Here is a 15356-nt window from a genome sequence, read left to right as displayed (position 1 = left end):
GCAGCAACAAGGAAAGACACTTACAGAATATAGATTCCAAATGCATAGAGAACAGTAAAACAAAATACAAAGTCTTAAAAGTTTATTTAAAAATTGTATCAAAAACAGAACTAGAATAAATTAAAAATAAGTTACAAGACATTCTGTAAGATAATTTATATACAATAAAACATTAAGTGATAGAAAAAATATAAGACACAGTCTAACACTTGGGAGTCTAGAGGTAAACCAGTGGCAATAAGTGCTACAACTGCAACACATTTCCAGCGTTGCAATACATTCTGCCCTGTTATGCAGCAATATCCATACCCATATAAATGCACTTTAATCCGATCAGTCATGTCTATGTGCAAAATAGGCAAACCTTGTTAGATAAAATGCTAAAGAGCTTATAGCAGTCTGTACAGAGGTAGGAATGTAAAGAATAATCAGAGCCTCTTCAAGTTGCGCTTGCTCTGGGCACTTCCAGGGAGTACATCTTTCTTATGCACGCGTTTTCCTGATCCACCGCTACACTCCTTAGAGCCATGAAAAGCGCACAAGCAAAGGATGCAAAAGTCAAAGCCACAGTCTTTTCTACTGCACTTGCCCCGCTTTTTGAGTTGCTGATACTTTGCAGGGTACTGGCACTGTGGACACGGTTTCAAAGCTTCATCTGTGAATAAAGTTTTTGCAATCTGCAGACAGAGAAAAAGTTATATTAAGTGATCATTAAGATTAAACGGCAAGTTTAATTTATAGCATATCCCAAAAGTCACTGTCAAGACATTTCAGGTAAGGATAGAGGCTCCGGAAGTCCCTGAAGTCTTCCTCCTGAAGGTTTCCCGACAGCCAAGCTTCTCCGATCAGATGCTCGGCTGCCCGGGAGAGCTTCGGGGACCTCCGGCACAGGCTGTGTACGCCACACTGCTTGCGCCAGGAACAGGACAGGAGACACGCAGGAATGGGTCACAGGTGAGTTGGTTGTTTTTTTTCTTCCTTTAGCTCCAGTAACCTCTGCCTGACCACAGCAGGGCTCCAGCTAGTAAACCCTGTTCAGGTCAGGCAGGGGTTAACATTTGGCATATAAGGCAAACCCCTGACAATCTTCTTAAAAGTCAGGCGTTGTCTTATACGCTGGAAAATACGGTATGCATAAACATTTGTTCCTCCAAGCAACAAGCTAAAAGATAAATGGGCTATGCTTAAAGTTTACCTGTTATAAAAAAAGACTTTTCACATGTTATATCTTCCAAATGCTACAGGTCTGAGCAGACAGTGGACGCTCTGCAGCTGCGGTCCTCTCCCCGCTCTCTCTGCCGATTGATCTGGGTCTGAGTGTTCAGACCTGTAGCAATCAAAACTTTACTTGTCAAAAGTTTTTTTTACAACGACAGGTACACTTTAAAGGGTAAGTCCATGATTAGAAGCATACCATGGCTGCTCCATTTAAAAAAAAACAAAAAAACATTGTCCTGCCTGTTCTTAATTTGTACTGCGGTATTTCAGTTAAAATTAGAAAGAAAAAAAATATGTTTTCTTCCAGAAACAGCACCACTCATTTCATAAGGTTGTGTGTGGTATTACAACTCTGCTCCATCTGCTAAAATGGAACTCAGCTGCAATAACACACAAACACACAAACACACAAACACACAAACACACAAACACACAAACACACAAACACACAAACACACAAACACACAAACACACAAACACACAAACACACAAACACACAAACACACAAACACACAAACACACAAACACACAAACACACAAACACTTTCTTCATGAAGCAATGCCACCTTTGTTTCAAATTCTGGAAGCTCCAGTGAAGTGAACATGGGTGAGCTTTAACATCACGTGATCCGTTTACAGGTGTGGCAGTGTTTTTGGAAAAGAGAAGCCATGTTTTTCTAATAATTGATGACCCCTTTAACTCATTGTCCAACATCTTTTGGGGAGGGAGTTCGTTTAAATAGCCATTTTATTGTCAGTGGTAAGGTATATTCACACGAACGGTCTCGCAGCGAGATGCTCGCTGTGAGTCCGGCAGGTCCTGGCAGTTCCCACAAACTATATAACTATATACCTTAACCCCTTCTGCTCCCGTCCGGCTCCCCCGCTGTAAGCATACATTACCGGCTGGGCAACACACTAATTGGCCGGACGGGAGAGCAGGACGCCGGACTCGTGCAGCGAGGAGAGGTAATGTATGCTTACAGCGGGGGAGCAGAAGGGGTTAAGGGCAGCAGAATTACATACTCTCTGCGGTCGTTCAGACAGCAGCGAGTATATAGTTTGTGGGAACTGCCAGGACCTGACGGACTCACAGCGAGAATCTCGCTGCGAGACCGTTCGTGTGAAGATACCCGTAGAGAAAACTTGTTTGTGAGTCTGCAGGTTCCTCAGCATATTTTATGATGTGTGGGGATTGGGGGGGGGGGGGGGGGATCAGTAGGCTAACCTTGATGTACTCTTGCTGTTTGCTTGCAGACTGGAGAACTTGTACAGAGTTTTTTGGTGTTAAAAACCCACATGAAGAGGTTGGGGTGTGACATCCAGGTCTGGCTTGTGCTTGAACAGATTTCAGAGCAGATCTGTTAAGGAGATTTAGTCTGGTTGCAGCATCTTCAGATGAGAATATCAATCCTTCCTAGAGAGGTTAAAACAGTTGTCAGAGATTAGATTTTTGGATGGTGCTACTGTATTTATACCTAAAGGCAAGGGATTATTTTTTTAATCACTTTCTTCATTAGGTCTTCAGAATGGTGAAGATGAAATGAGCGAACCGGGTACGGGTTAGAGTCGATCCGAACCCGAACGTTCGGCATTTGATTAGCTGGGGCTGCTGAACTTGGATAAAGCTCTAAGGATGTCTGGAAAACATGGATACAGCCAATGACTATATCCATGATTTCCACATAGCCTTAGGGCTTTTTCCACCTTCAGCAGCCACCGCTAATCAAATGCCGAACGTTCGGGTTCGGATCGCCTCGAGCCGGCTCCAGGTTCACTCATCTAGTTAAGATGTAAAACTTTGCTCAGAGGCATTTTTGGTCATTTAGTGTAACTTCACCTGAGCAAAGTGTGATTTCCTGCTGCAATACGGTCACAAGAGTGCACATAAGCCCACGGCTAGTCATCACAATTCTATTTTTACAATTATGCCATCACCCGCACCTTAAAAACCTCTCCAGGATCTATCCTCTTACATTTGAAACATCTGAAACTATTCCCATTTTCAGCCTTCCCTTCTCTAAGCTCCCCCTCCATCCCAAATGCAGCCAGGCTCACCTACCTCTACAGCAGTGCTTCTCAATTCCAGTCCTCAGGCCTCACCAACAGCTCGTGTTTTGAGGATTTCCTTCGTATGTCACAGGTGATAATTATAGTCAGTGCACCAGGTATCACAGGTGTCCTTTGTATGAGAAATCCTCAACACATGACCTGTTGGTGAGGCCCGAGGACTGGAATTGAGAAGCACTGCTCTACAGCCATAATGCTGATGCCTACCCTATGTGTCAGTCATTGCACTGGTTACCCACTACAATAAAATATCGCCCACAAAGCTCTCCACAGTGCTGAACCTTCCAACATCTCCTTGCTCATCTCTGTACCATCTCACATGACCTCTACATCCTTCCAAAATCTAAACATAACTTCCATAATCTGAACGTCTCATTCCAGTCTTCAAGATTTGCTCGGGTTGCACCAGTTCGGTGTATATATCATTTTGACAAAGTCCAACCAGGTCATGGGGCAAAAAGCAATCAGCTAAATGCTGTTCCCGCTTTTTTTCTGTTCTCATCGGAGAGAGACAGTTTCACATAGATTCATAGAAAGTCTATGAATAACTTCTATGAATCCATGTGTACTTGGCTTTTGGAGGACAGGTAGAAATCAAGAGGCATGGCGCTCAGCTGATTGCTTTTGCCCCATTTGTCAGCTGGTCCCCATCTGTCAAATTTATAGATTCTATAAAGTGTGCCCAGAACAGCCATTATAGGGGGGGGGGGGGGGGAAGATTATTTAAGCGGCCCTTCATTTCTTCGTTGGCTGCACATCTACTACATGGGGAGGTGTACAGCCGACAATGGTTTTCAAGCAGGGCAAAACACAAAAAATCAGCTGGATTGATTAGCATTTGCTTGTCCATCAGCTGAATGCATACAATATTATAATAATCGCTCAGTGTAATTGGACAGTTACGGTCATGATGTTTCATATGTTTGTAGATAACCTGAGAATTATGCCAGCTGTAATAAGAACAGTTATAACAAACGCACTGCATTATCTTACATAGCATGAGCCCCACTGTCCACTTCACTAAATTCCCTAATCCCTATGCAGGTTTTTTACCGTTAAACAAGTTGTCGCTTACCTCAACCCCAAACGAAACAAGACATATATAGAAACGGGTGACACTTCACAAGAAAAAAAAAAAAAAAGATTGCAACTAATCCGAGGTGCAAATAATAAATCTTTTATTGGTACAAAAGACAAGTAAAAGACACATAATAAAAACAATTAGAAAAGCATACAAAGGGACTATGTATAGTAACCACGGTGCCCAAGACACACAGACATTTTGGCAATACCAGTTATATATTTTTTTTATATATTTCTCTGCCACTTCTTGCTTTTACATTTATATAGTTTGGACTATCACAGAGTTTACAATACTTTGTTATTTATTGTACATAACTAGACACCAATAGAGAAACAACTGAACCTCTAATATATTACAATATATATAAATTTTATTGTTAAAATTACAATACAATAACAAAATAATGAATAAATACACAATGAACCATGGCTGAAAAAAATTTCAAAAACAACGAACATACAATGAGTGGACTGCTGCAGATGGACACAAGTAAATAAATAAATGATAAACTGAAGTAATAAATACAACACAGAAAAACTATGAACAAATAGTAATGTAAGTAACCAAATAAGTAAAGTGCTATAGAAAGTTCATAGGGCTCAAATAATGTAGAGCTACTAAAGTGTCATACCGCCGGTGGACACTTGGATTTCCTATTACTATTGGTATGACACTTTAGTAGCTCTACATAATTTGAGCCCTATGAACTTTCTATAGCACTTTACTTATTTGGTTACTTACATTACTATTTGGTCATAGCTTTTCTGTGTTGTATTTATTACTTCAGTTTATCATGTATTTATTTATTTACTTGTGTCCATCTGCAGCAGTCCACTCATTGTATGTTCGTTGTTTTTGACATTTTTTCAGCCATGGTTCATTGTGTATTTATTCATTATTTTGTTATTGTATTGTAATTTTAACAATAAAATTTATATACATTGTAATATATTAGAGGTTCAGTTGTTTCTCTATTGGTGTTTAGCTTGCTACCAGAACCCGGATTTTGTGACTTTAATACTCATCCCCCATACATTAGAGCAGTACTGGTAGTGTCTTGTATGGTGGAGTCCTGCAGACTTTGTATATGTGTTAGGGTACAAACCCACACACCGTATACGCAGCAGATATGCAACAAATACGCAGCAGATTTGATGGTTTAGATTTGATGCTGTGTTCAGTTATTTAGATCTAATCTGCTGCGTATTTGTTGCGTATTGCAGCAGTAAATACGCTGCGTATACGGTGTGTGGGTTTATACCCTTATTGTACATAACTAGGACTATTAAAATTACAACCAGTGCCAGAAGGGGTCTCTACTTCTTTATATCTGTGTTCTGGGTTACTATACACGGTCCCTTGTATGCTAATTGGGGGAGATTTATAAAACATGGTGTAGTAAAGTGAAACTGAGATTCCACCTTTCATTTTCTGGTTTTTTGGTTGATAAATCTCCCCCATTGTTTTTATCATGTGTCACTTGTGTTTTGTACCAATGAAGATTTATTATTTGCACTTTATGAATTAGTTACCATCTTTATTTTTCCTTGTGCAGTGCCACCCATTTCATTTCAATAGGACATGTCTTGTTTTGTTGTTTGGGGTTCTGGTATATTCACATCATTAGGGTTGAGCACTCCGTTATTTTAATAGTGCCTCGTTTCTCACATTATTGCATCTGGGTTGTCTCTTACCTCGGTTTCATCTCTTAGCTTTTTTAGGTATATTTTCCTCCTTTGGTAAGCATCTTTATTTTGAATCACCATTTCACGCCATTCCTTACTGACTTTCCAAATGCTGGAACAAGAAAAAAAATTAAAAATAATCAATATGCATTTGCCCCACAAAAAACCAAACTATCCATTTTTCTCTGCCAATTTGGATTATTTTTATCAGCAGTACTAGTAAGAGTACACAGAAAAACTGCAAAAAGGTGGGCATACACCATTAACTGTCAGCTGAAATATTGTTTGGTTGACTGCCTGACCCCTATCTCCACCATTATCTGTTGGTGGAGGATTGAGACAGCACTGTAGACTGTATTCTGTCAGGGACCTATGGGTATGGCCAGCAACAATATGAAGTGTACCTTAAAGGGGTTAATCCAGTGCTACAAAAACATGGCCACTTTCTTCCAGAGACAGCAGCACTCTTGTCTCCAGTTTGGGTGCAGGTTTTGTAACTCTGTTCCACTGAAGTGAATGGAGCTTAATTGCAAACCACACCTGAACTGGAGACAAGAGTGGTGTTGTCTCTGAAAGAAAGTGGCCATGTTTTTGTAGCGCTGCATAACCCCTTTAACGCTAAGGAATGGGGGTTCTCTGCCAAATTATCAGAAGAATTCCCTAACTAGTCACAGAGTCTCCCTGTTCATTTTGTTATGCTTTTTTTCTATCACTGCACCTTGAGACAGAAAAATAACTCCCTGCCCAGAAAGAATGTAGTGGCTTCTATGTTTAAGTATTTTACCTGATGCTCAATTTGTACCAGAACTGTAAAGCGCTGCAGAACCTGTTGGTGCTATATAAATAAAAATTATTATTATAGAGCTTGCTTTGTTCTATACTTCTGATATGGCTCCCCTATAATACCTCCAGCTTTCCACTTATTTAACTCTGAATTCCTTACATAGGACTCACAGCAATCGCCTGTACGCGCGGAATCAGCAGGCCCATAGAATGGTGTCTATGGAGCCGGCGGAAAGGAGTGTGGCCGTGTGCGCGTACAGGTGACAGAATTCCGTGGAATTTATCCACGAGAATTCCGTAGTCTGAACCTACCCTAAGGGCAGAAAGCAATAAGGAATTATATGCTACAACAGGGTCTTTGTGTATTTCTATGTGATGCAGCTCAGGCCAGCCTTGATTGGAGTCTCCCTGTCACAAGTAGGAGGAATGAAATAGTGTGAAGCTGCATCTCATAGGACACTAGAAAATCTGGACAGGCAGTGTGATCAGGAGAGCTGTACAACCTTGTAACTAATCATTGTATGGGCTCCCATATGATAGGGCAGACAGTATCTTCATGCATGAGGGATGTACAGAGGAAAAAGAAGGCGGGCTGTATGGGGAGGGGTCTGAGAACAGTTTGTGTTCTGAGGGCTCAGTGATCTCTAGAACCAGTGGCGAGATGCACATGGCTGAGCGCATCTCAATCTTGCTGCAGAAGACTCCTATTGCTGCAAAGACAAAGTGGAATGCACTGAGGAAGGGCTTTCCCCCCCCCCCCCCCCCCGCTGGTTCCCCCCCCCCCCCCGCTGGTTCTTGCAATTGGTGGGGGTCTGAACACCCATAATATTTTTTTTGTAAGGATAATACTCATTTAAGGGCTGCGATTCCTGTATCAATGTTTTCTAGGCAGCTCCAGGGCTGCATCCCTTTTCAACCACTGGGAGTCAAATGCCAAGCATTCAGTTTTAAAAACCCAAACTTACTGTAAATTCACTCACCTCTAGTCCCAATACATCAATTAATTCCTAGGAGATCCAACCATCATGGACCCAGGGTGTATTCTATTTAAAAGGGTATTTTTTTTTAGGGGGGGGTTGGGTTTAAAGAAACCTGTCAGGAATATCATACTGCACAAACCACAGGCAGCATAAATTAGGGACAGGCACCCTTCTTGCAGCCAACTTTGATGAATTCTTGTTCCATGCTGGTTGTGCTTGATAAAAGGCTCCTAGCAGGTTCCCTTTAAAGCGACTCTGTACCCACAATCTGTCCCCCCCAAACCACTTGTACCTTCGGATAGCTGCTTTTAATCCAAGATCTGTCCTGGGGTCCGTTCGGCAGGGGATGCAGTTGGTCATAAAAACGACTTTTAATCCGGCAGCGCTGTGTCTAACGGCTGGGGCTTACATTAGTATATGCATTAGGCTGGCACCACCTCTATGTCCTTCCTCCCCACCCTCCTCATTATTAGGAATGATCCAGGAACATTTACTGCTGTTTGAGCTTTGCACAGGTGTATTAACAATCCAGCCCATGTGCCGGGCTGCCACAGGTGGGGAATAGCAAGCAATCTGCCTGGAGTATTCCTAATGATGAGGAGGGTGGGGAGGAAGGACAGAGGTTGTGCCAGCCTAATGCATAAACAAATGTAAGCCCCGGCCGTTAGACACAGCGCTGCCGGATTAAAAGTAGTTTTTATCACTATAACTGCATCCCCTGCCGAACGGACCCCAGGACAGATCTTGGATTAAAAGCAGCTATCCGAAGGTACAAGTGGTTTGGGGGGTGGGGTCAGATTGTGGGTATGGAGTCGCTTTAACACAATCTATTTTTGTAGGTCTCTTAGGTCTGAAACCTTCCTTTGTGACACTGGGCTACAATAACTTTCTATATTGGCTACAACCAACATACAAATTTAGAGGAGAGGGGGAAAAGAAAAAAAAAAAAAAAAAAGTCACCTGCCCCCTTCCCAGTTTACCTGCAGATACTTTCCACGTTCAAAAGTTTAAAAATAAATGATATTATATGCTTCAAGTTTCTGTATTTTAATTCTGATAAAATATCTATTTGTTCCAAGCCCATTTTCCTTCCAATGAGTCTTGTCAGACCATCGTCAGACACATCCGAACAGTCCAGGCTGCCCAAGAGTTCTTGCATTGTGGCCTGTTGTGCCCTCTTTCGGGTGCTCCTTAAAACCATCTCTCGCACCACCCGCAGGGCAGGCGTGCCTGTTAAATCCTCAACTCTTAGGAGAGAATTGTTTGTGCTGTCAAAACTGAATTCGCTTTCTTCGGTTACAGAGCTCCTAGACATTTTTGACTTATACGATGAACTCAAGATATGCGCTTCTTTAGAATCCTCTTCGACTTCAGACTGCGAGCCTCGCTCACGCAGAGTGGATAACCTTCTACGATCCAGTTTCTGCAGCCGACTTTTGTTGTTTGATTTGGGTGTTTCTTTAGGCTTCTGTATGAGCTCCTGAAAGGAGCCTTCGTGATCGGTTATGGAGTCTTGTGACTTATTCAGGCTAAGCGAATGGAAAGCACTGTCCTCTGTTATGGAATTTTCTAGGTCTGCTACTGGGGAACATAAGTTAAAGCAAAAACGCTCAGCAAGATTGCTAATAGGAGTCTGAAAAACTTCTTGGGCCTCTGAGATAGAGTTGCGCTTAGGTGTAGCAGGTAATTCTGTGATGTTTCCTTCAGTAACACTCAGAATACTACCTGAGGATTCGGTAGAGTGCTGAACAGGAGACAGATTTACCATGTCTGGAAAAGGAACAGTGTCCCCCTTAGAGTCATCTATGGTGGAACTCTTCTGCTGGGCAAAAGCTAGCCTCCACTTTTTACAAGACATGCTGGAATCATTTTCCATTTTTAAAGTGCTTGTTGCTATTGGTTTGTAAGCAACATCCCTTGGGGAATCTTCAAAATTGGTAGCAAGGCCTGCCTGGAAACTAGGAATTCTCTGAAGAGCCGTCCTCCTTCCCGAAGTTTCAACTGAACTGTCATAAGCGTCAAAATCCAGATTTCCACCAGATGTAGCTTTTGCAAGAAGGAGTCTGCGTCGTAATGAGAAGTCTTTCTTAGCAACTCGTGGAGTTTCATATATGTCTGTACCCTGACCACTGTTCTTGGATCGAGCTCCAGGCTCCAAGACCATTCTGCGGATAGGAGAGCATGGTAGAGTAGGATCTACATTTTCAGAGTTCTCATAGTCTGGTGATTGAGTGCTACCTTCTAAAGAATCGCTGCTACTTTCAGAGTCAGGACTGAAAGGCTTTAGAGAATCATTGTAGCCACTGTCTTGAGATGAATACACAAGGCTGTTCCTGTAGCCTAAATGCTTCTTAGCACCTGCTACATAACTGGCTCTATTCACAGCAGGACTGTCTAGAACACATCTTTTGTATGCCATGTCAGATTTCTTTCTTCTGTAAGCCTGTAATATATGGAGAACAAATGTTACAATACAAAAGAATCAGAAAAAGGGGAATATTAAACAAAGCTGGTACATTGGAGGCACTGACTTGTTTCGCAGTAAGGGCATGTGCACACTACGGAATCCTGATTGAAAACCCGTTCTGATTCCACATCTCTCACTGGCTCGCGTGCATATCTGCCCATGCCATAGACTCCATTCTATGCACAGTCGGATCCCACCGTCCGTACAAAGAATGAACCTGTTCCTGTGAACCTGTGAAAATGTGCGTGCACGCCAGAGTCCGCGAGATGCAGAATCCGCAAAGGGTTTTCTTTTGGGATTCCATAGTGTGCACATGCCCTTAAGGTCCCTAAACACTTTGGGGGAGATTTATCAAACTGGTGTAAAGAAAAATTGTCTTAGTTGCCACTAGCAACCAGATTCCACTTTTTTATTTTTCAAAGAATCTGTGAGGAATGAAGGTGGAATCTGATTGGTTGCTAGGGGCAACTAAGACAATTCTACTTTACACCAGTTTGATAAATCCCTCCCTTTATACTTTTGTCGGCAATACTCACTGCTCACAGCAGATTCACAATCAGTATAAAGTGTATGGGGCTCTCCCAACATCCACTGATGTTGGTGGAGATGTACCGAATGTACCAAGTGTTGCAAATGAACAGAACAGCGCCGACACAGGGAAGGCGGTGCCAAGGTTCTTTTTGGTACAAGGTGCCCGTCTATTACAGAGCACCGGCCCAGGCTTGGTAATAGAACGGCGCTGTGCACAGGAACCAAGCTGCAATTCAAAAGAAGCACCGCGGCACCGGCTTCCCTGCGCCATTCTATTCATATGCAACACTTAAAAACGAACGTACCTGATGGTACATTCGCTTTTAGAAACCATGACAGTGAGCTGGATGGAGGAAAAAAATGAAAATGATGCAAAATGATCAGAGAAGACATCACCTGTCAGACACTGGATGTAACTGCACTGTAATCTCTTATAGGGTCTGTAGTAAAAGCAAACTTTCATCCCTGTACGGAAGTAAAAAAAATTTTGAAATGCCTAAATTCACTAATTAGAAGTATATGCAAAATAGTTTTCACCCCTTGGGAAAAGTGGTGTCCCTTCAAATCAGCGTTTCAATCCATTTAGGAACCTTCGAACATTGGTGAAATGTCAAACCAAACAGTCTCCCCAAAAGGAAAGACTGCCCATCAGCAGACAGCTGCTTCAGAGTTGTTGCCTTCCATCAGTGTAGGAGTGAAACACTGATTTGATGGGGCTCCACTTTTCCCAAGCAGTGTCAGCTGTTTTGCATATCCTTTCTTCCCAGAATTCCCAGTGGAGCAGGAATGGCCATAAAGCTTTCACACGTCTTTATGGCAGACTCTCCTTAAGGAGAGCAAGTATCCATTTGATTCACTAACCATGCATAACAGGAATGAGGAACATTACAGCAGTTGTTTTCCTGCATAAACAGTGACCTCTATCTGTTTATCTGCATTACTGCTAATCTCATAGTCCTCCTTGTATATCAAACACCTCATATTGTTTTGATGGGTATTTTTACTCTGTTAACAGAAATGTTGGTGACGAGTCTGATTGCAAAGACGCCAGATACAACAAAACTATAACTTATCAGAGAGGCGTATCACATGTATTGTGTTACACATCAAGATGTTATACACCTCTAAAGTAAAAAAAAGTAGTAGTGCAACCTCCATCTTGATGAAGGGCATTGACAGCCTTATGCATAACCCAGGGCTGTGGAGTCGGTAAGCCGCAGCTCTGACTCCTGCTCCTTCATAAATGGCCAGTCATATACCAGGGGAGTTATTTATCACACTGGCTCAGCAGCTTCTCCCTAATGTCCTACATGATCCCAGGGCGACTTCTGAGGGAATAAGGAAAGATATAAAGCAGCTTCTCCTGTGTGTGCAGTGGATGCAGCCAGTCTCCAGCCTCCATGTCCTGAACTACTCACAACTAGACTAGATGGAGCAGGTGGCTTTTCCTGCTGACAGTCTTCTATGTTCCTAACTAATATTCATGATGTAGAGGGGATTACATATAGTGATATAGAGGGGTCACGCCAAAGGGCACACAGCCTGCTGCAGCCATAGCACACACACACAGACAGCCTGCTGGAGCCATAGCACACACACACACACACACACACACACACACACACACACACACACTGACTGCCTGCTGCAGCCATAGCGCACACACAGACAGACTGCATGCTGCAGCCATAGCGCACACACACACACACACACAGACTGCCTGCTGCAGCCATAGCACACAGACTGCATGCTGCAGCCATAGCACACAGACACTGCCTGCTGCAGCCATAGCGCACACACACACACAGACTGCCTGCTGCAGCCATAGCACGCACACACAGACTGCCTGCTGCAGCCATAGCACGCACACACACAGACTGCCTGCTGCAGCCATAGCACGCACACACACAGACTGCCTGCTGCAGCCATAGCACGCACACAGACTGCCTGCTGCAGCCATAGCACACACACACAGACTGCCTGCTGCAGCCATAGCACACACACACAGACTGCCTGCTGCAGCCATAGCACACACACACACACACACAGACTGCCTGCTGCAGCCATAGCGCGCACACACACACACACAGCCTGCTGCAGCCATAGCGCACACACACACACACACACACACAGCCTGCTGCAGCCATAGCGCACACAATCTTCTCCCAGAGAGAAAACACCACATTGAGGACAGAGGTTACTGCTTCACTACTTATGTCTCCCCCTCTATATTACACAGGATATCTTCATATTACATATTATCCTGTTTACAGATAATATGGGGGGGGGGGGGGGGTTGACAGAGTGAGGCCCCTTAACTTGACAGACCTGGGAAGACTCCTATAATGTAGGAAGGAGAACCGAGAACAGAGCTGTGGTGCCTGTACATGAGCAAGCTGTGTGTAAAACTGTTCTGTATATGGTCTATGAAGTCACACACACACACACACATATATACTAATATTACTGTCCTATAGACTAGCCTGTATATCACTGTATACTGCCCCATAGACTAGCCTGTATATTACTGCCCCATAGACTAGCCTGTATATCACTGTATACTGCCCCATAGACTAGCCTGTATATTACTGCCCCATAGACTAGCCTGTATATTACTGCCCCATAGACTAGCCTGTATATTACTGCCCCATAGACTAGCCTGTATATTACTGCCCCATAGACTAGCCTGTATATTACTGCCCCATAGACTAGCCTGTATATTACTGCCCCATAGACTAGCCTGTATATTACTGCCCCATAGACTAGCCTGTATATTACTGCCCCATAGACTAGCCTGTATATTACTGCCCCATAGACTAGCCTGTATATTACTGCCCCATAGACTAGCCTGTATATTACTGCCCCATAGACTAGCCTGTATATTACTGCCCCATAGACTAGCCTGTATATTACTGCCCCATAGACTAGCCTGTATATTACTGCCCCATAGACTAGCCTGTATATTACTGCCCCATAGACTAGCCTGTATATTACTGCCCCATAGACTAGCCTGTATATTACTGCCCCATAGACTAGCCTGTATATTACTGTCCTATAGATTAGCCTGTATATCACTGTATACTGTCCTATAGATTAGCCTGTATATTACTGCCCCATAGACTAGCCTGTATATTACTGTCCTATAGACTAGCCTGTATATCACTGTATACTGTCCTATAGACTAGCCTGTATATCACTGTATACTGCCCCATAGACTAGCCTGTATATCACTGTATGCTGTCCTATAGACTAGCCTGTATATCGCTGTATACTGTCCCATAGACTAGCCTGTATATTACTGTCCCATAGACTAGCCTGTATATTACTGTCCCATAGACTAGCCTGTATATTACTGTCCCATAGACTAGCCTGTATATTACTGTCCCATAGACTAGCCTGTATATTACTGTCCTATAGATTAGCCTGTATATCACTGTATACTGTCCTATAGATTAGCCTGTATATTACTGCCCCATAGACTAGCCTGTATATTACTGTCCTATAGACTAGCCTGTATATCACTGTATACTGTCCTATAGACTAGCCTGTATATCACTGTATACTGCCCCATAGACTAGCCTGTATATCACTGTATGCTGTCCTATAGACTAGCCTGTATATCGCTGTATACTGTCCCATAGACTAGCCTGTATATTACTGTCCCATAGACTAGCCTGTATATTACTGCCCCATAGACTAGCCTGTATATTACTGCCCCATAGACTAGCCTGTATATTACTGTCCCATAGACTAGCCTGTATATTACTGTCCTATAGATTAGCCTGTATATCACTGTATACTGTCCTATAGACTAGCCTGTATATTACTGCCCTATAGACTAGCCTGTATATTACTGCCCCATAGACTAGCCTGTATATTACTGTATACTGTCTATAGACTAGCCTGTATATCACTGTATACTGTCCCATAGACTAGCCTGTATATCACTGTATACTGTCCCATAGACTAGCCTGTATATCACTGTATACTGTCCTATAGACTAGCCTGTATATTACTGTATACTGTCCTATACCCCACACTACAGTATATCACATATGAAGCAGGCAGACACCAAGAGGATGCTCTGTATCAGTGTCACCTATAACGCATGGCATTCTGGGAGTTGTAGTTCTGACACATCCATACAGCCCCGGTTAGTATAGGACACTACAAGTCCCAGCACAGCCCTGCAGGTTATATGAAGCTGTATACCTTGAGTCCAGGCAGGAAGCTCCAGCAGCCAGGCTCCCAGTCCGCCTCCATAGGAAGATACTAGGGAGAGCTCCTCACAGTACAGGAGACAGGAGGTGCAGCCCCCCGCACCGAGACCCTCAGCCTCACTACCCCTACAGTCACAGCAATGGTCGGTTTCCCTATGGTAACGCCAATCCCGGGCCGCCCGCCCGCCCGCCGCCGCTCTCTATGGGAACAGACAGCCGCGTGCCCCAGCCGGCTTTCCCTCACTGACGTTCAAATCGCCCGCCATCCCCAACTGTCAGTGCGCGAGGCGGCGCGGGAGTGCGCATGCGCGGCTTAGT

The 15356-nt window shown here is 43.5% G+C and overlaps 1 protein-coding gene across 1 annotated transcript; it reads right to left on the bottom strand.

The window, feature by feature from the left end:
- Positions 1–336: 336 nt before the first annotated feature.
- Positions 337–15322, bottom strand: FBXO43 (F-box protein 43). Its single transcript, XM_069957334.1, has 5 exons — positions 15031–15322; positions 8801–10263; positions 6067–6169; positions 2447–2635; positions 337–677 (listed from the first exon to the last, which is right to left on the bottom strand). The coding sequence occupies exons 1-5, from the start codon at positions 15079–15081 to the stop codon at positions 429–431; spliced, it is 2055 nt and encodes a 684-aa protein (XP_069813435.1). The 5' UTR covers positions 15082–15322; the 3' UTR covers positions 337–428.
- Positions 15323–15356: the final 34 nt, after the last annotated feature.

This window comes from Dendropsophus ebraccatus, chromosome 2, assembly GCF_027789765.1.
Source record: "Dendropsophus ebraccatus isolate aDenEbr1 chromosome 2, aDenEbr1.pat, whole genome shotgun sequence".
NCBI classification, from domain to species: Eukaryota; Metazoa; Chordata; class Amphibia; order Anura; family Hylidae; genus Dendropsophus; species Dendropsophus ebraccatus.
This window is presented reverse-complemented; position numbering and strand designations above follow the sequence as displayed.

Bases quoted from the DNA above. Each gene is read 5' to 3' on its own strand.
- FBXO43 (XM_069957334.1), bottom strand. From the start codon at position 15,081: ATGGAGGCGGACTGGGAGCCTGGCTGCTGGAGCTTCCTGCCTGGACTC. The intron at 2,636-6,066 runs GTAAGAGACAAC...TAACCTCTCTAG, and splicing joins AGCTAAGAGATGAAACCGAG to GAAGGATTGATATTCTCATC. The intron at 678-2,446 runs GTTAGCCTACTG...CTCTGTCTGCAG, and splicing joins AACAGCAAGAGTACATCAAG to ATTGCAAAAACTTTATTCAC.